The sequence below is a fragment of the Patella vulgata genome, chromosome 7, assembly GCF_932274485.2.
Source record: "Patella vulgata chromosome 7, xgPatVulg1.2, whole genome shotgun sequence".
NCBI lineage: Eukaryota > Metazoa > Mollusca > Gastropoda > Patellidae > Patella > Patella vulgata.
In genome coordinates, this window is record NC_065885.2 from 38,013,685 (window position 1) to 38,034,873 (window position 21,189).

At 36.8% G+C, this 21,189-nt stretch overlaps 1 protein-coding gene across 5 annotated transcripts in view; it reads right to left on the minus strand.

The window, feature by feature from the left end:
* Positions 1-979: 979 nt before the first annotated feature.
* Positions 980-21,189, minus strand: part of LOC126828716 (uncharacterized) — a 45,757-nt gene continuing 25,547 nt past the window's right edge. For all 5 annotated transcript variants that reach the window (XM_050558677.2, XM_050558678.2, XM_050558680.2 and 2 more), the window contains exons 2-4: positions 14,596-15,925; positions 11,459-11,573; positions 980-1,537 (exon numbers count right to left, since the gene is read on the minus strand). In XM_050558677.2, the coding sequence (XP_050414634.2) occupies positions 1,473-1,537; positions 11,459-11,573; positions 14,596-15,822 (1,407 nt within the window). In that variant the 5' untranslated portion in view covers positions 15,823-15,925 and the 3' untranslated portion in view covers positions 980-1,472. The remainder of the gene's footprint in view (positions 1,538-11,458; positions 11,574-14,595; positions 15,926-21,189) is intronic.

Sequence of the window (21,189 nt, forward strand, 5' to 3'; positions counted from 1 at the left end):
TTTCATACATATCGGATGATAACTTTCATCAACAAGGGCCATAACTCTAGAAGTAATTATTTTAAATTGTTAAAATTCAATAGGCTTTGTGGTTTCACTAATCTAAATAATACATATAAATTACACAAAGATCGGCTGATAACTTTCGGCGTTAGAGCGTTCACAAGGTTCGCTAAAGTGAAACGAGCCATAATTCTAAACGTAATCAACGGAATTTGCTGAAATTCACTAGGATTGTTCTTTTTCCTAACTTAAATGGCACATATAAATTCCAGATAACATTAGAGGTTAGAGCGTTCACAAAGTGCAACAAAGTGAAACAAGGGCCATAACTCTAGCAGTAATAAACGGAAATTGCTGAAATTCAATAGGTTTCTTCTCTTGACTAATTTAAATGACGCATGTAAATCTCATACAGATCGGCAGATAACATTTGATGTTAGAGCGTTTCCAAGGTGCAACAAAGTGAAACAAGGGCAATAACTCTAGAAGTAATTGACGGAAATTGCTGAAATTCAATAGGCTTCTTCGTTTTACTAATTTAAATCATGTATATAAATTGCACAAAGATCGGGTGATAACTGTTGGCGTTAGAGCCTTCACAAGGTTCAATAAAGTGAAACAAGGGCTATAACTCTAGATGTAATAAACGGATATTGCTGAAATTCAATACGATTCTTCGCTTCACTAATTTAAATAAGGCATATAAATTACACAAAGATCGGTTGATAACTTTCGGCGTAATAGCGTCCACAAGGTTCAACAAAGTGAAACAAGGGTCATAACGCTAGCCGTAATGAACTGGCTTCTTCGTGTCACTAATGTAAAACACATATATCAAATTTAAAACAATCGGATAATAACTTTTGGAGGTAGAAATTGTTGACGACGGACGAACGGACGGACAAAGGCGACGGCAATATACCTCCACATTTCCATGCGGGCGTATAAAAGTACAATGTACAAAATATAACTTTATTTAATATGGATACAACAAAAGACATATACTAAACGGAAACAAATTAAATTATATATATTATAATACATTTTAATAAACATTGAAATGGTTACATGTTTGCAAAAACCGAAACACTGTCAAATGTTCATAAGGCTCTTGAATTTTAGACAGAACACATATAACATTCCTAGCTTCTAAAAATATACACTAGGCTCACTAATACCTTAAAAGAATCAATCTTAAGGTAATATTTCTTGTCACTAGACCAATCTCTATAACATTTTATTCCATCACATGAACCTCACAACCTGAAGGAGTGATGGTAGAGATTGTCGCTTGACTAGTTCAGTCGGCCAAATTAAGCACAACCCTGTAGGAGATATATTACAAATAATTCAGGAACGTTTTCAATCTCATACGGACGATAACCACACAAATTGAAATTACTGTGATTTCATGAAACTTGATGCAAAACTTTGTTTCAAAAAACAAAACTTCGAACACCAGTAAGCCGCTATCGCCTAGGAAAGGCTTCCATTGGAACTTCATGCCACGTATCGTCTTGAGTCGTCGGAGTACCTGTAGAAAAGAAAAGAGATATCTGAATATAGTGTGATCTACAAAATGGAAAGTAAAATCTATACAATACTTATAGAAATACGATCCCAGCAGAAAAGCTTTTCAAATACAAATGTGATGTAAATCAAGGAGTATTTATCTGAAATCACTTTAAATTCGGTAAGATTTTTCGTCCCGTTCGCTAATCCAAAGAAAACATATTAGTATATCAAATACTTGTCTTAAAGTGATCGAGGGCAATAGCCCCAGAAGTCATCTGAATTTGGTTTTGCTATAATTATCAGCACGATTTTAAAAAATGACCAAGGTTGATGACCCTGGAAGTGACCATTAGAATATATCAAATTCAAATATCGGATAATTGAAGACTGTTAGTGTTCCTTTGAACCCTCAACTTCTTATTGAGCTAGGGGGTGAATGGTCGAATGGTTAGCACGTGCGCGCTGTATCATAAGGTCTGTCATTGAGTCCAATGGCGTGGTTTCGATTCCCCGGTTGTACGTGACAAGGTTAAGGGTCGCCTGTCCAGCCTTGTGAGTTTTCTCCGGGTCCTCCGGTTTCCTCCCACTGCTAAAGACACCTACGTGCAGGCGTATTATTTAAATAAATTTGAACCATATGTTAGTCCCGAACTGACCTAATTTGTGTCGAGTGGACGTTAAGCCCCACTTATTTCTCTCTTTCTAATTGGGCGGTGTCATGAACAATGACTTTTCATGAACTTAAGTTACAAAACATCATATCCGTTTGAGCTAAAGAGATACTTTGGTATAGAGAATAATCAAAATTGATAATACAAACACAATGCAAAATTTACTTTAAAAAAAAATTCAGTAATTAACAATTCTATAAATAAAAAACGTTGTATTTTGTAACTTCCTTAATTTTCTCCAAAAAAACCCCATGTGATCACGTTGTAACATCTTTACATTCCTTTATAAAAGTGTCCCGTGTGATCACGTCAAGTAAATCTGATTTTCAGTTGGCGCGTGAAAAATTGTTTTAGCAATTCGGTTTTTACGGAGTCCTCCCTCCTCCCATCGTCTCTGAATATCTTAGATAGACCGATATCTTAACGGGGTTTAACGTCCTACTTTTCTGCTCCGACTTGGCTAATGAAGATGGACATACGGTCGCCATGCAGTGTGCTATGAGGGACAGTTTGCCCGGATAGCGGCGAAACGGCCTTCACTTACGTCGAATTTCAACTGTCAAGGGTTCTTTTACGTGCATGACAATATTTTCGTTCCATCCAAATGAATAGAATTAGAACATCGGATGGTCCGATATACACAAAAATCAAACTCAAATGAGATCTTTTGATTTTTAACACGTTTTAAAGATGCATTGTGTAAAAGTTTGGTACAGAGCTGATCGTTCTTGCAATAATAGTTCAAAAATAGATAATGAAAACTGAACACATTGAAAATTTCAGTCACATTACTTTATTTCGAGCGATGTTTTCACAATATAGACTCGATTGTCAAGTACCATTGCTACGACAATAAACAAAGTCTCGGTTATCCATTTTAACACTCAATTATTAAATCGATGCTAAAGAACCAGAGATAACACCGAGATGATTTGTCTGAGATAGATTATGTATTGTTTAATGGTCGAGAGCGAGACATTAAGTAATATATTGTAACAACATGAGGGCCGTAGGCCCGAATGTTTTTACAATATATTACGCAATGTCGTAAGCTCGAGACCATTAAACATCTTGAAATACTGACACTCCGCACGAGCTTTTACGTCACACTAGTCCAATATCTCACTGGTATGAATAAAGTACTATTGGCAAGTTGCCCGTACGATTATTTGAAATAATGATACGCCAACATCAAAGGGTGACGTCACATCTGTATTTTAAGAGGAAGTAGCGCATATATAGCAGACGAAATTTGGGGGACTATTGGTTGGGCTTTATTAGGTAGAGAGCAAAGATAAATTATCCTTGGTGTGCGCAGGATTTATATTTATATTTATTACGATATAAGATATAAAGTTATTGCTTTAGGCAGTAGGCAAATGAATGTAAATTAGGCATCATTATATTTAATTAAAAATATTGCAGCACTTTATACATGGAGGGGGCAGCTAAATGACAAATCTCAAAAATTGTAGCTTCCTTCAATTTGATATCATTAAAGTAATTGCTATTTTCTAAAAGGCATTTTATTATACATCAAAATGGAAATAAAGGGCGGAATACGGTCTCAATTTATAATGCGCGGATAATTGGCAAAATTTCTAGATTTAACGGCGTTAGTTCAACTATAGTTTACGCTAAGCCCTCGTCATGTATTCTTTTTACGTGTCAATGTATTTTAAGTCCCAAATTTCAATATCTAGTTTCCACAGCCGATTTGATATCCCTGGAATATTTATTTGTATCTATTGTCCAGTCCCGATATATGTAGGACGTGTAATGGTTTATTCATCATTATTTCAATTAGTGTTGGAGCTAGGTCAAGTTTCATTTCAAACGTGCGTAAACTAAGTTTGTGTAGCTTAAGCTTACTGGTAGGTACTTGGTAAAGGAACCCAAAATATGGATTCCCTTTTTTTCATTCCTGGTATTTAGCCATCACGCATCATTGATTTGATACGAAATTCCACATATGACGTAAAAATTTCATTCTTGGTGGATGGAGTCATTAGAACGTAGTTTTAGTTCTTAAGAAATGGTAACTACCAGGATCCATACTTAAGAAGGCACTAGTACCACCTGGCACGGATCACGTTTAATGGAAAATTGTCGTAAGCACCTAATTTGTATGTGAAATGACCCAGAACTATCTGACTAGCCAAAATATAATCACGGGTATGAAAAACTTAAGAAATCCATATTTTAGGATCACATACCAAGTACCTACCAATAAGCTACCCAAATATAGTTTACGCAAGTTTGAGATGAAACTTGACCTGGCTCTCACATTATTATCTGGATCTAATTCTCTGATGTGTCCTCATCCTGTCGCTATTGTTTATTGCCATGTATGGTTTCTCATTTGTTCGTTACTATGTTTATGATTAATACCAAGTACCAGTCCTTTATTAGTTCTCTGACCTATCTTCGCTTCTCATCTCCTGTGTGACCTATTGTTTATCTCTCCCATGTTAATTAATATCATTAGTGGTCTTACCAGTCCTCTATAAGTATCTTTGCTTTGATATTGTTGTTGTCATGCACGGTTTCTGAATTGTTATCTCTTGTCTATATATTGTCCTAATGTACTTGCTTGAAAACGCCGAAAGAATACTCACCGAAACATCGCTTAAATAAATTAGTATACTTTCTACTGAATTACCGTCTTGCCTATAGATGTAAGTATTGCAGGCACAGTGCTTCTGCTCCGGAATCATTTTACGAATATCAAAACTAAGACAATGACAACAATATGAACTTTATTAACATCCAATACTAACTCAACTCACAACTCACTTCGCCCCATAACACACTTCACCCCACAACACACTTCGCCCCATAACACACTTCATCCCACCACATATTTTTCCCGTTTAACCCATTTTTTTGTAATCTCGGTCAATTATTCCGTACATAAGGCTTTGAACTTTTATACATTCTGTTCCCATTTTTTAATTTCTTCGTGGTTTCAGTCCCGATAATTTAACCCCTACGATTCTAGCTAAATTTTAATACCCGAGATTAAAAAGGCCATAATGGCTATCATAGATGACTACCCAAATCCCAAATTGCTTTGCAACCTTTCTTTGATTTCACACAGGTAAGCCCCCTTAAAAACTATGCTTCCACACAGGTAAGCCCCTTGATCTGCTTCTACACAGGTAAGCCCCCTTCTACACAAGTAAGCCAACTAATCAATGCTTCCACACAGGTAAGCCTCTTAATCTGCTTCCACACAGGTAAGCCACATTTTGCTTCCACACAGGTAAGCCTCTTTTTGCTTCCACACAGGTAAGCCCACTTACTTTGCTTCAACGTGACACGGAAGCCATCTAAACTATGCTTCCACACAGGTAAGCCTCTTAATTCGCTTCCACACAGGTAAGCCCCTTAATTTGCTTCCACACAGGTATACCCCTTAACTTTGCTTGCGCAGAGATAAGTCCTCTTAGCGTATCTTCCATGTTAGGTTGTGGAATAATACTTGCCGACACAGTATAAATAAATTAAAACAACCTTAGTATATGTCCCATGTTAGATTGCGGAACAACAAGGCTGAACAGTTTCACTCTAAATTAAATTAAAACAACCTTAGTCTATTGCCCTTTTATATACTAAAAAAGAGGTCAACCTTAGCGTATGTTCCATGTTAGATTGAGGAACAACAAGGCTGAACAGTCTCTCCTAAAATTATTAAAGAAAAACATTCAGTTTACTTCTTGCCGACACAGTAGAAATAAATTAAAACAACCTTATTGTATGTCCCATGTTAGACTGCGGAACAACAAGGCTGAACAGGTTCACCCTAAATTATCATTTGCTTTACTTCTTGCCGACACAGTTGAAATAAATTAAGACAACCTTATTTTGTGCTCCATGTTAGATCGCGAAACAACAAGGTTGAGCACGACTCGTCCAAATTATTGAAGAAAACATTCATTACTTTGTCTACACAGTAGAAATAAATAAGACAACCTTTGGTGGATGCTCTATGTTATAATTATATTGCGGAACAACAAAGCCGAACAGGCTCACCCAAAATTATTAATAAAGACAAACAGGCATTTAATACATCCTAATCAATCGACCACAGCTAAACACAAGTCACGCATGACGCATGCACGTGCGTGACCCATATCAACGTTTTTCTTCAAATACTGATATACATATAATATGCTATTACTATACCTTCTAGATTCAGATTCAGATACTTTCATGTCGAACACTTTAATAGCCGAGAACTAATGCCAGATATTCTTCATTCTAGCATCCAAGATTTTCTCTGGCCCGTTCATTATCAAAGTTTATGTCAGTCGCAAACCTTTTTCGATCTACATGTATTGCATTAAAAGTTTCGATATTTACACCAGGTACAATATTGGTCAATTTCGTCGGGGTGAACCATTTCCTCTTAACGCCTTCAGAAATTTATTTGCAAAGGGTTTACTTTCCCGTTCCACGCTGTTTGCGACATTTCAACAGATCGTGAACTTGTGCGCGAACTTGACTTGACTACTCAAGTGTTTCAGACAAAGTAACAGTTGGGACACTTGTCTCTTACGGCAAGGGCCGGTAACTCAGTGAATAGTAAATTGTCTTCCAAAAGTATGTGTTATAGTTTATTCCAGATATATAACTATGCAGTTCCCAATATTTGGAAGTTTAAAAGGGCAATCCAACGAAAGTATTTGTAGTTGTTTCCAATAAAAGTATGGCATCTTTGGTATATTATCAAAAGTAGAAACACTCATTAACACTAGAGAAATACTGAATTCCCGGAAAAACACCCATGGGGTGCCCAAAAGACAAAAATGTAAGGGTAAGCACTTCTTCTGTTGATATAATGGCTATAAAGAGAAGGGGAGAAATGGTTTTTAACGTGCAATCGACACAAACTAGGTCATTTCTGGACTAACATATGGTTCAATTCTATTTCAATAATTCGGTCGCGCGCAGGGGTCCTTAGCAGTGGGGGGGGGACCATACACCTTGTGACATACAACCGGGAAATCGAAACCACGCCAGTTGACCCAATGACAGACCTTATGATCCAGCGCGCACACGCTAACCATTCGGCCCTCTACACACTAACCATTCGGCCCTCTAACCCCCCTCCCTCCTGTAATGGCTAAAGTTGAGAGACTTAAACGTATATTAGCTTCTACGATTAAACGGCGAAAAAAGACGTCTGACATAGAATAATCCACGAATTCATTCAAGCGATACCGAATGGACCTAAAGACACCGTTTCAGGGATAGGCATCCCCAAGAACATAGTGTTCTTTGTATCTATCAGTTGGATCTGAATAGAATATATTGGGGTTTTTTTGGGAGGCACTTGATCAGTTATTTTCGTATATATGATAGATTTTAACTGATTTTAAAACAAAATGCCTTGTTTCAAAGTGATAATTGCTGTTAAATGCAGATGTTTTCGTCTAATGGGTTTTAAATAATTTTTTTAAAAAAATGTAGTTTCAGGGAGATAGTTGCTGTTAAAAGACCAAACTTATATCAAGAGTTCCGCGTTATACATGAATTCTTTAATGGAAAATTTAGAAAACGTGTAGGAAAATGAGCTTCATTGTACTGAACAGGGAGAATTAATGTAACGCGTCTGGAAATATCATTAATGCAAAAACCGAGCAATTGTTTCCGGTCTATAATAGACTTTTCTGAAAATATGAAATATTAAAGTACATGCAGTATTAAAAGAAATGTATCTATTATCGACATGTATGATGACACTGGTAACATTTTTCGACATTTGAGATTGAACAAATGAAGGTCGATCGGTATTGGTGAGTGGATTAAACTTTACGATTGCAGCATGTGAAGTAGTAGGATGCTAACTCTCAAGGTGGGTGAAACAATCAATTGACACTATCGGAAAACATGGGATTATATGCTGAGAGGGTAACGATTTCTTAATACACCACGCATTATGGCGGCTTCTAACACGTGAATAATCGCAATTAACCCCTACATTACTCGTCAATTTCCGGTTTTAAATAATGCTTTAGGTGTCTTGTAATAAATCCTCGATTGGTGTAGAAATTGGAAACTTCATAACGTCAACTTTTCAACGAAACCTGTTAAAATATATAAGATGAACGGAAATTAATTTGATCGAAAGCGAAATTGCGAGAGTGTTTGTTACAATCATGGCCTTGTTCGGGTCGTAGACGTTATAATAAAATACAGGACTAGTAAGTTAACTTTACAAAATAGCATAATCTTGAACGAAAAATTTCATAATTTTTAAACGTAATTCTATTGGGATTATACATATTATAACCCACACCCAAGGGTAAAATGAAGTATACGGTCAATATTTTTAAATGAAAGAAAACTGAACGCAAGTAAAATAATATTAAGATAGCAAACATCGCCAAATAACTACCTATATCCCCGCTTGTTGTTCTGTGATGTACCCCCTTTGCCGCCAACGTCCCATCCTTTTTTTATTTAGCTCGGGTTAGTGCAGATTAGGAATGCGTTAAATCCCATCTTATTTCTGCTGCTAACAGCTTTAAATTTACTCCCAGTTTTGCTAGTTTTAGTGCTAGCAGTTTGTGCAAGGTCATATCTGTTTAGTGGTATGGTGTTCCTGTATTACCCACTGAGCACACCTCTGCAGTCTAAATGGATAGAGTATGGCGGTGCTTTTAAAACTGGAAAAATATTTTATCAATTCGTTCACAAATAGTACCTATTTGCTAGTATACTGCAAAGTTTGATACTACGTTATAATATTCCACAAGAACGCCAGGCCAATGGTTACCATTGATTTTGCATCATAGCAGACCAGAATGAAAATTCAATACTTTAACCTTTCTATTTGGATATAATTTTCTTTACATATTATATTACACTTGGTAAAATATATCATGCACCTTTTCCTTGTACAATGAACAGTTAAGAGTTTACAGTTTTTCTTCGTCTAGCTAGAGATAAATGCCGATGTATACTTTATTTCTCTCACAAATTTGAGCATATATTTTTCTTTCTTTTTTTTACTTCTTTTGTGTAATGTATTTTATATAAGACTTATATATCCTATTGCTTCTGAATCGACTGCACGCTTTAATAATTAATTTGTTTTTGTTTCTGCTTTGGATAAGACGAACTGAACTATCTATTATTTTTTATTGTTTTGTTTTATATATATTTTTTTTATTAAATTGTCTTTAAAATAAAGACCAAAAAAGATAATTGTTAAAATTAAGATCATGTAAAGAAAATATATATCGTCTCTAGGGATTTGAGTGTGTTATTTTTTTTGTATAAAATTGGTTTATTGTGTAACAATACATCAATATGTAATATTGGCAATTTTGTCTTTATTTTTTTTTTAATAACGATATATTGTTAATATTGTATTTTGTCTCTCACATAAATGGATATTTATACAGTATGTTAATACAGCGCAAAACAGTTTATTTAATTCATCTAAATGATTAATTCTTGTTAAAACGGACTGCTGCTAAATAAACGATAAATCTTGATTACAATTTCTTGTTTGGCCAATCAGCGCAATCTACATTATTATGTCATCTCACAAAATGGCATTGTTTCAACAAGCGAAAAAAATAATCGCCCGTGTGCGATAGTCTTTAGTTTCTGAAACGTTGGATGAAATATTTACTATAATGTGTACCCAAGTCCTTTTTGACCAGTTTGCGTATGAATCAGGGGATTTGGTGTTTATTCAGAGATTTCGAGTTATTACGAACCCCCCTGTTTTCACCTAGCGCATTTTATAATAATAGTACAGGCGAATCACGTTCAAATTTGACGACGTTTTCTGCTAGCTATATTTTCCAGTCCACAAAATTGTCCCGCAAGACGGCACTGGCCCATAAAATGTTCCGGGGTTATATTTTGGGTGAAAACGTGCTGGTTTATGATGGAGCATTTCGTGTAAAACAGAACACGGCTATCCCATGAGATATATACATGGATCACTCACAAACATGTATTAAGTTTTTTTTTATTTTGGTTATTCAGAAATGTTTGTGATAAATAACCAATCAATGGTCAAATTGCTAAGATGATTATGATATAGGTAGTAGTCTGAAAAACTATTGGCAGGAAGGGGGTGCAAACAAATGAAATGAGGCTTTAACCCCCTACTGTTCTGCAGCGACTTGGCTAATGAAGACCAACCATTGTAAACATTACCTCAAGTCGACACAAGCTCGCAAGCGAGTCTGACAGATTGAGAACTATAAAGCTTCGTATGTTCTGTAAAAAGATTCATCAAAAGATTTTCTTTCTACACACCTTAAATTATGCACAAGTATTCACATTTCCGAAGATAGAGATCTTCCCACTCAATTACCGCAACTTCAAAGGCATGTTAATGGAATATCCTCCACGAAAATGCCCTTAGACGTGAATATAGATGAGAAGCATACATGTTGTTTTGACGGCCCACAGCGTCGGTTACTGTCCCAGACATTAAACACAGCTTGACTATCTGGAAATATCCATTCCATAGAGTATTCGACGGCATTTACATAGTTGATTTGCTTTCACCCGAAGCAAATCGGCATGGACGACTTTGGCATTTACAATGGTGTCTTTGACATCCCTGCACTTTCGAATCGTCGAGATCGTGAGTTGTCTTCCCAATGCGACCATACTCCAATCATCGGATCAGAATATTTACCCGAAGCCTCAGTGTTTTCACACATACATGCAACCTAGATTAACATTCAAACAATGTTAACTTGCCATACCAGAGATACAAGTAAAATTAGGTTCAATTGCAAAATTTTCAACACAAATCATCACAGTTTTCATGGAAATAAGTAATTATGTTAAAAATAGTGAAGAGTGGAACACTTAAATCTTAATCTTATCTTACCGAATAGTTTTTCTGTACTTTCGAGGTGACGTGAAATCACGTGCGGCCATTTTAAAATCAACAGTTGGGTTTTATCAAATCATATAGTTATGCGGTAAGGTTTCACCTTTATTTTAATGGCAATTGGTTTATTATGTTTTAACATAACAAACGCTATGTGCAGTACAGTTTGCCTTCATTACAATTGGAAATTAAGGGAGTTTTAGGCCAGTAACTTTTTTGTGTAGTCAATGACTTAAAAAAGGCCTTGGAACGATCAACTACTGTGGCTGGAGCAAGACGGAAGAGATTTCTAGCCATAAAGATTCTTTTATGTGTGAAATAGCTTTATTTAACGTCCGCTTCCACAGAGGTGATATCTTTTAATTTGAACATGCAATAAATAGTGGTTACGTACCTGATGCAGCACTACCAATGACCGTACACAAACTGTTAGAACAGTGATAAAAACCATAACAAACACACTGCGCATCTGTTAAACACGTCCTAGTGTCTATACCTTCACACTGAGACTGAAAATAAAATAATTATACAGACATTTTACCAACGCACCTCCTTGATTAAATATGTTGGAGTAGTGGGTAGCTGAAACGGAATGGGGTTTAAAGTCTTACTTTTCTGCACCATCCAATGCGCTATGAGGAAAACTTTGCACGGATAGCGGCGCTACGATCTACTCTTACTTTGAATTCCAACTGTCATGGGTTCTGTTACGTGCGCACCAACACTGGTAACAGAATAAAAAAGGAAATAATCGATCTAACGTTCCGAAATGAAATAATCTCAATGTTGCAAAGGTGTCGGTCGAGTAAATATAAGAATTTTAGGCAACCAGAGCTGTTATCGGGACGGGCATGTCTTGGAGGGACTGGCATATCGATTACATTTCGAAACTTCCAGGGCGAACGAACTAGATTCCTCAAATTTACGCCCGCTATGAACCCAGAACTAAGCGAATGATATTTCTGCCTAGCCTCGGTCATCATTACTAAAGTCAGTATGATAAACAGCATAGTCTCGATTATCCATTTAATCGTTAAATCGAGAAGGAAAGTTATGCAGTAAATCGTCTCACAATCCACTTAAGATCGCAGGCTAGCGATGCCATCTAGAGTTGATAATGGTCTGGATAAGTTAATTAATGTCTAATTAATAATTAAGATAACATTTCAGGCCTAAAGAAAGACGTGCATCTTGCATAATGTATGTTTAACTAATACTTAATAAATGATAATACATGTACATTATACTTATAAAATCATTTTTGAGGGATTGGATGGCTGAATGGTTAACGTGCGCGCGCTGTATCATAAAGTCTGTCATTGAGTCGACTGGCGTGGTTTCGAATCCCCGGTTGTACGTGACAAGGAGTAGGGTCGCCTGTCCAACCTCGTGGGTTTTCTCCGGGTCCTCCGGTTTCCTCCCACTGCTAAAGACCCCTATGCGCAAGCGAATTATTGAAATAAAATTAAAACCATATGTTAGTCCCGAAATGACCTAGTTTGTGTCGAGTGGACGTTAAACCCCATCTCTCTCTCTCTCTCTATAAAATCATTTTTAAAACCCTTTCGGCGTACTCCAACAGTGAATGTGCTAAAGACGTGTGTGTGTCTAACCAGGACTGTGCAAATCATGTGTCGTGTCAAATTAAAAACTTTTCTTTGTAAATAAATGTTGAGGGGAATCGAATCACTCTCAATATGTGTGACTACAACGGATCACGATTTTTTAAAGAGTTATCTGAATTCAAAATGTATTTAGGGGAACTGGAATATCGTTAAATCGATGTATCCCTATTCACCCTCTCGAAATACACAACGTGCTAAATCGAAACATCACGATTTTCTTTTTATTATCAATTAAGGGTAAACTGTAAATGTGGCATTGTTATAATATAAAATAATCGTTTTGCACTGAGAAATTAACTCACGAAGTAAACTCATTATTTCTATATACTAAATGGAATTGTATTGCAACACATGTATTGTGATACATATCGTATCATGGCTAATTTCAATTATTAGTGATTTTTAAACGATTCTGGTTTTATTACTTTTAAGCAAGAATCGATGCCAAATACCAACAATTTTGCCATGCATGATTACAGTAGCACCAACTATTATCGTCCAAGTCCAACTATTCTGCTAAATAGGGCTACCCGGAAGCAAATGTTTTTTGTAATATATATACATGACAGTTTAGAGATACCAAGGTCCATGTACTTTCGATCCTCAATGCATATTAACTGTCGAGTTCTTGTCGAAAACTAATCCCAGACGTCAATTCTTTAGATTGGCGAACAACAGGAGCTATCAATATCAATGCTGAATTATTTTCCGTCTTTTGCGTGAAGCTTAAAAGCTTACAATTTCATTGATAGGGTATAATTGATTAAAGCACATCTTATCCTATCGATTATCTTTTGACATTTATACAAATATTATAGATCATTCAGTTTTCAGTAAAAACTATTAATACAAGAGGTCTAGTACTCTCCATGTGTTGCTTCCCCTTTATTGGAAGACGAAGCCTTATAATGCAAATTGACAAAGACTGTGGCGATAAAAGAATTTCTTATTAAATAGGTCGATACTAAAATCAGAATATGTGTTTCGGGGGCATTTCTGGGTTGTAATTATCAACGTTAAACCCACACCTAATTATTATAGCACTGTGGCACGATAATACTTAAGAAAAAAAACACGTCTCGTAAATTTATTTTAGTAAATGAAAGTGACGAGGGTTTTTACATTTTACAGCACATTTTTTAAAATAATAATTTGGTTGTTATGAGGATATATGAGGATATATTTCAAAAACGAATGTATATATATCTTTCAAACGGAAATGAAATGAAATGGGATTTAACGTCCTACTGTTCTGCTCCGAACTTGGGCTAATGAAAACGGGCATACAGTGTGCTATGGGGAAAATTTTGCCCGGAAAGCGGCACTACAACCTACTCTTATATCGAATTCCAACTGTCAAGGGATCTTTTACGTGCACGCCAATGTGTACATGGGACCTCGGTTTTTTGTCCCATCCGAATGACTAGACAGCTGTCCTTGTCAGGCCCTCCGTCCTGCATCACTGATAAGGGGGTGGGGGGCACGCCGGAAAATCTGGATGAACTTTCTCGGCCAATGCAGGGATCGAACACCCGACCTCAAGGCTAGCGAGCCAGCGTCTTACCCACTTAGCCACCGTGATCCCCATCCAATTTGTTTGAACAGATATAATAACAAACAAGGTGTCACTAATTGATTGGCGAATACAAAATGATGGTCCTAATACAATTTCTAGCATTACCAGAGCGTAAAACATGGAGGACATAGCATTAGTAATAATCTAATCCGAAACTTATAGTTTTTTTTATCGTTATTACCATGATGTTATATAGCTCCTTTTCCAAGTGTGAAGTTTTATCATTAGTACCATGATGTTATATAGCTCTTTTTCTAAAAGTGGTGACAACCAAGGATATAAAATAATACAATACAGATATACAAATATTTGATCTAGCAATAATCTTACCCCATCGTTTACAAAACCGGCTCCACCAGTTGTAGGTCCATTCGATTGACCAAACTCGCCAAATCCACCGCCAGACCAGCTAGATGCAGAGCTCTCGATAGCCGTTTGGGATGTTCTGCTTGTCGAACCAGAATGAGTAAACTCTATATCCGAAAAGCCGTTGTCTGTAAAACCGGAATCGGCACCAGTATTCCCGAAACTAACACGTGCGGAACCAGTATCATCAGAACCTGTAATGCTACCCCAGCTGCCGCTTGTATCGACAAAACTACCCCCAAAGAATTCACCGTTAGTGGGCCCACCACTTTGAGAAGCACCAGCATTAGTAAACTCACTTCCAGCGAAACCTTCATCGGATTGAATCTGGGGACCTGCTAAACCTAACGTCTCAAAACCGCTTGAAAGGCCTGTTTGTCTATCAAACATGTCATTTAAAGGCGGGGACGTTAAAAATAAATCTTTTTCACTGTTTAGAAACTTGGATTGACCAAACAAACTGTCATCCGTGAATTCAGAAACTAGGTTTCTAGGTTCAGAAGTTTGCTCGGGTATATAGGAAATGGGTATTGATGGAAACCCTTGATAATTTTTTAAACCCTGGCTGTTATCTATACCGCCTTCTGGCAAATGTTTCTCAATAACGCTAGATTCAAGATAAGGCCAGTTATCCGAAGATTCTTCTGTATCATAATTGTTCTTTATTTTTCCCTGGCCATTAAAACGCGGGTTAAAGTTAAAAGATTTATGTAGTGGTCTTTCGTCGTTAAAATAAATATTACCTAAATCCGAGATTTTTTGAAAAGATTTCGTGATATTTTCTGTATGAGCAGGTAAAAATTCGTGATACTTTTTATAATAAGGCACTGTACTTTTTGAATATACATCGGATTTTGCTAACACTTCATTAGAATGAATTCGAATTTTATCTTTTAATAATTGTTCAATCTTTTTTAACGTTGAAAGTCGCCCATCCTCTATTAGATAATTTGGGAGAGTTGGTGATAATGAATAACGTCGTCGTCTCCAAAACGTGTATAATGGCTGGCTAGAGTGTTTTGATTTATCTGCCTGCTTATGATGAACTTTATGAATTTTTTCTGGGTCTAAAGAGTTTAAGAAATGGCGGCGATCCCCATACCATACAAAACAATTAGCAAGGTTCGCTGTTAAAAGTATCACATTCACTATGAAAATTGCGTAATACGTCCATAACCACGATCTCTCCATTATTCTAGGCTCCTGTCAATTTTCCTAATCGAAATGGGAAAACTGTTGGTCAAAAACGCACTCCCCCTTCTCCTCTTCCTCTCCACTGTCTTTGGTAGCTGATCTGAAATAAACAGTAAAGCGTTTATTACAATTAAATATAACCGTTCATTACGGGGTATATCAGGGGTGTTGTAGGCGTGGGATCCCCATCGATCTTTGAACGCATCTGAATAAGTGCGCGCGTTTGAAGGTTGAATATGGAGACAGAACTAGATCGTTTTTCTGAACAAACAGGATATACAATAATTATATTGACAGATAGATACAGGATAATCAATTGATGGATTTTATCCCACCCATTCGCCAACCGTTACAAATACATGTAAACTATCTATATCCAACTTCTATAAATAGTGTCACGTTTACTTATACATACAATTAGTAAGTAAAAGAAAACTTTCAATAAAGTGAATACTGTCGCAAAGTCACAGATATTAATGTGTATCCATTAAATATACAAACCGCCCAAGCGCCTTCAAATAAATTTCTTTTCTTTTCACAATAGCAATGGTTAAACGAGCCGATAAATATACTCGGAGAGAACTGTCTTCATAAATATAATTTACTTTGATTTCTTTCTCTCGTGAAGTCCAATCTGATTAAAATATAGATAGATCTATATTTCGTTTTGTTTTTTTATACTTTTGATCATGAAGATCTGACCGGTTTTAGTGGAAGGTCGCGTCAAAGGTCATACGAGCGGCTTTTGGCCTATGACGTCAGAATTTGATTAAGAAATCAGCGTTGGTGTTTCTAGTGGGTCACAGTTCAGTGCACCTCACGCCAAAAACTCTCCGTAACATACCGTTTCATTGGTTAAACCCTCACATCACCCAGAACGCGGGTTATATAACAACTTCTCCAGATTCTAGTGTAGTAAAGCAAGTAAAACGAAATTTTGAACTATAAAAAACGAATCGAAATAGGATCTGTGTTTTAATCAGATGGGATGAAGTCCAGGTATTATTACATTATTTGGTCGTTATTTTGTTTGCGAACTATATTTTATTGCTGTTTACCATCTCTTTAGGTTTCACGTAAAATTAATAGTCAACATTGAAGATAACTGGAAAAGTATTTGGTCATGTTCTGCAGATGCAACTGCCGATTAAACCGAATAAGCTATTTTTGAACCCCTCCCGAAAATGTGCTGGACTGACTGAACCATAACGGCCACAATTTCAAATAATCCCCTATAACTTCCATAGTCTTTAGTCCAGAATGAGAATTTTGGTGTCTAATCGTATGTTTTGGGGATCAAGGAATACACCGAAATCGATCATTATGTTCTAGGGTGATTAGAAGATAGTAAAATCAAATATGCCAGACGATATGGTCTTTTAACTACTTAGCGGTGGTTGGGGACAAACTGTATTTGTGGATATAGGAGCCTATGAGCGATACGATAACACCACATACATGCCTATCAGGGGCTCCAGGGCCACATGGGTCAATCCTGAAAAGGGGGGCACAAGCTGTTTGTTGAACATTTAAAAAAAAAATTCTACCCGCAAAACACGAACATAACCTCCACAAAACTAGGTAATATTCAGTTTAATCCTGTAGTTGTATTTCTGGCTCCAACCTGTGACAGTACAGTCGAAAAATGGTGTATATTCTAAGCCACCGCTAGTGCAGTTACCGGCACACGTACTACAGGACCTGTAATCCACATCTGATGAGCTACATGACGACTCTGGTCACTCTGGAGCAAGTTGATCGGCTGTAATGTCTTCAACTCAGTGTCCTTAACCCAGCAATACAGTTCCGGATCAAGTTACGACGGTTTACAATTTCCAGTGAACGCCCCACAATAGCTTGGTGTCTGAACGAGATCCTAGTGCACAGTAAATTAGACTAAATAACACCAGTCCTCACCCTAACTTAAAGCAAAGAATATATCAAACCCTAGCCCTAACCCTTAGTAAATAAAATTAACTAGTTATAAGAATCCCTAGCCTTAACCCCGGGATAGTGAAAAAAAACCCACTCATTTTTAGAAAGTCCAATCCTTAGTAGGAGAGTCTCAAATTTATTTATTTTTTCTTCAGAAACCAAAATACCACAAGCGCCACCAACACCAAAAAACATGTATAATATGTATATAAATCTAATGTATTGTAATCTATTTTGTATAAAACTAGGAAATATCACGAACCAAATTTTCATCATCCTAGGTCAGTGCTTATGTGGAGACTTAACCTCTCCCCCAAATTCTTAAACCTAACCATGGACCTAACCCTAACGCTTACACTAACCTGCCCTTATTTACATCTCAGCGACCTTGGCGAATATTATGTTGGCTTTAACAAATAGTTCTAACCCTAGAGGTAACGTAAAATTACCGTAAAACGTAAAACTATACTTCCCACCATTTGTATTTTCGAATTTTACTGCCTAGTACACTTTTCACGCAAGCGACAGAATTGTTGCTCTTTAAATTAATAATAGCATTATATTAACTATAGCTTTGGCTAATTATTGATTTCGTATTATAGAGAAGTCATATCTCACGCACTCAAATTAAATGAGTAATTTACAAAGTACACCAACCGTCACTTTGTATACGCTCATGCAGTATGCTATGAGGGAAATTTGCCCGGGCAGTGCCGCTACGGCCTACTCTTAATTTGAATTCCAACTGTGAAGGGTTTTTTACATTCACGCCAACGTGTACACTGTACCTCGGTTTTTCGTCCAATTCGACCGACTATACGTTGTACCTTGCCAGGCCCGCCGTCCTACACCACTGGCAAGGGGGAACCACGCTGGAAAATGAATTTTCTCGGCAAACAGGCAACATCTGGATCGCACTCATGACCCCAGGGTTAGCGAGCAAACGCATTACTCACTGAGTCACCGCGACTCCACCATTACCCTGTCGGTCCGTCAACAATTGCCTTGTGAACACGAAAAAGGCCACATTTTTAACGGGATTTCTTTCAAATTTGGTTTGAAGTATTGTGGTCATAAGAGGTTGAACCCTATCGACAATCTGCGTTCTGCGACCTTCCGTTCCTGCGCTGTGCCTTTTTTCAGAAACACGATTCGGGCTATCGTTCTTTCTAATTAGGTGCGAAGAATTGGGGTCATGAGAGTACAAAACCTATCAATATTCAGCGTTCCGAAAATTTAAACGCCCATGCTTAGTCTAATTTTGGCTTTGTCACTATTCATAATATACGACCACAAGGGACTGTAATAAACCCCAAGTTATCTCATAAAAGTACAACATATAATGCCAGGTGAATAGATTTATATTATACAATGTTTCACTATAATTAGACTTTTTCAGCTGGGTTTAAAATGTGATACATTTTGATGGGACATTCATGTACTTCTATTATAAAATTAGTTAGTTATTTCTATTTTAGTAAAAATTGATTATCGTTGTCACAACTGTGTCGTCCATTTATAGACTATTAGATGTGGGAGGTCAGAACAATGTATTGGAGTAAAAATTAAACTATCTTTGTTAATTGTTACAGCTGGTTTAGAGTCTACCTGCCAAATGAACATTGCAAGTAGTATGGTCACTTGTCTGAAGCTGTTGGTGGGCCCTTTGTGAGATCGTAATAATGGCATTAAGAAATCCGAAATAATAGAAACATAGAAAATAAACAAATACTTAAAATAAAATAGAAACCAATTAGGAAGTCTAATAATACGAGCTTATTGTTAAATTTGGACACAAATGAAATATACTTGATGTCTAAAATAATGCTGTGCACCACGTAGTCGACTGCAATTGTTTTCAACCAGCGGCTGCCAGGCAGGATACGCCCACATTTTCGCGAGATGGATAAAGAACAAGCTAAAAAGAAAGTGACTTTTCCTACAATCAAGGGCCATAATTCAGGAAATTACAATTCGATATGAGCAAATATCGACAGGAACCGAGACCTTTGGGTTATAAACTTACATTTCAAGTTTCAACACAATCGGATAAAAATTGTGACCTCTATAGGGTCCACAACCTTGATATTCCATATTTTTACGCCATTTGAGAACGAAGGGCGGCCATTTGACTGTCAGTTTTGGCCGATTTTCACAAAATTCGAACTTAGCCATCCTTGGGTGTAACGATGATATAATAATACGTTTTTTTTAAATCGGACAAAAATTATGACCTCTATAGGGTCCACAAGCTAAAAACGCGATTTTTCGTACAATCAGAGGCCATAATTCAGGAAGTTACGTTCCGATATGCGCGATATTTGGGTTATAAGCATACATTTCAAGTTTAAACCAAATCGGATAAAAATTGTGACCTCTACAGTGTTCACGAGCTTAAAAGGTGATTTTTCGTACAATCAGGGGCCATAATTCATGAAGTTACAGTCCGATACATGCCAATATCGAAAGGAACCGAGATCTAAGGGCGATAAACCTATATTTCAAGTTTCGTTGAAATCGGATAAAAATTGTGACCTGTAGGCTGGTCACAAACAATTGTGGACGGACGGACGGACGGACAGGGGCGACGACAATATACGTCCACATATACGTTACATATACACATGTGCTTGCTAAACTGTTATAGGTTTTCCTAGTTAAACACGCACGGGTATCATTAACACTTCAACTTATATTCAAGAGGGAAAAAACTGAAAGAGATAAATATCACAGCGTGGTTTTTGAATTGTGCTCTTAGTTAAATCGTGACATATTTAATCATGTACAACTCTCTGGTGGCGTTTATTTTTACCTATCATAATATACCGATTTGTTTTCCGCTAAATTGTGTTGAATTACTTGTCATCATCGGAATCGGAAATTGTTGACACCCCAGCAATCCCACGTATCCACTCTTGGTCTTAGAATGAAACGGTCATTAATAATGGCAATCGAAATAATCACCTAGATATTCTAGCTGTCCGTCGGATTGGTGTTACCGATAATCATAGCCGGTGATGTAAAAATAGATGAGATCAAAGACAACGTTTTAGCAAATGACAAACACGATCTGACCCGAGAGAGAATATACTGAATGACACCTTGCTGAACTTGGAAATCGACAAAATGCACGCTCACAAGCCTGCGCTAAGTTCACTATAAATACATGTAGGCAGTGAACAAAGCCAACCGTTGATCAACGTAGTCCTCCGACAGTCATAATCAAGACTAATGACAGCGTTAGAGAGACAAAATCTAAAACAATCTACTAATTACACACATATTAACTTTTATTCACCATTCTATCGAACATTCACTTAATCGAATATAAAATCAATATATATATAAATTAGAAATAAATCATTGAACTTGTAAACGTTAAGCAAAAGCTCTGTTTCACTAACTATGGGCTGCTGATTGTTTTCAGAA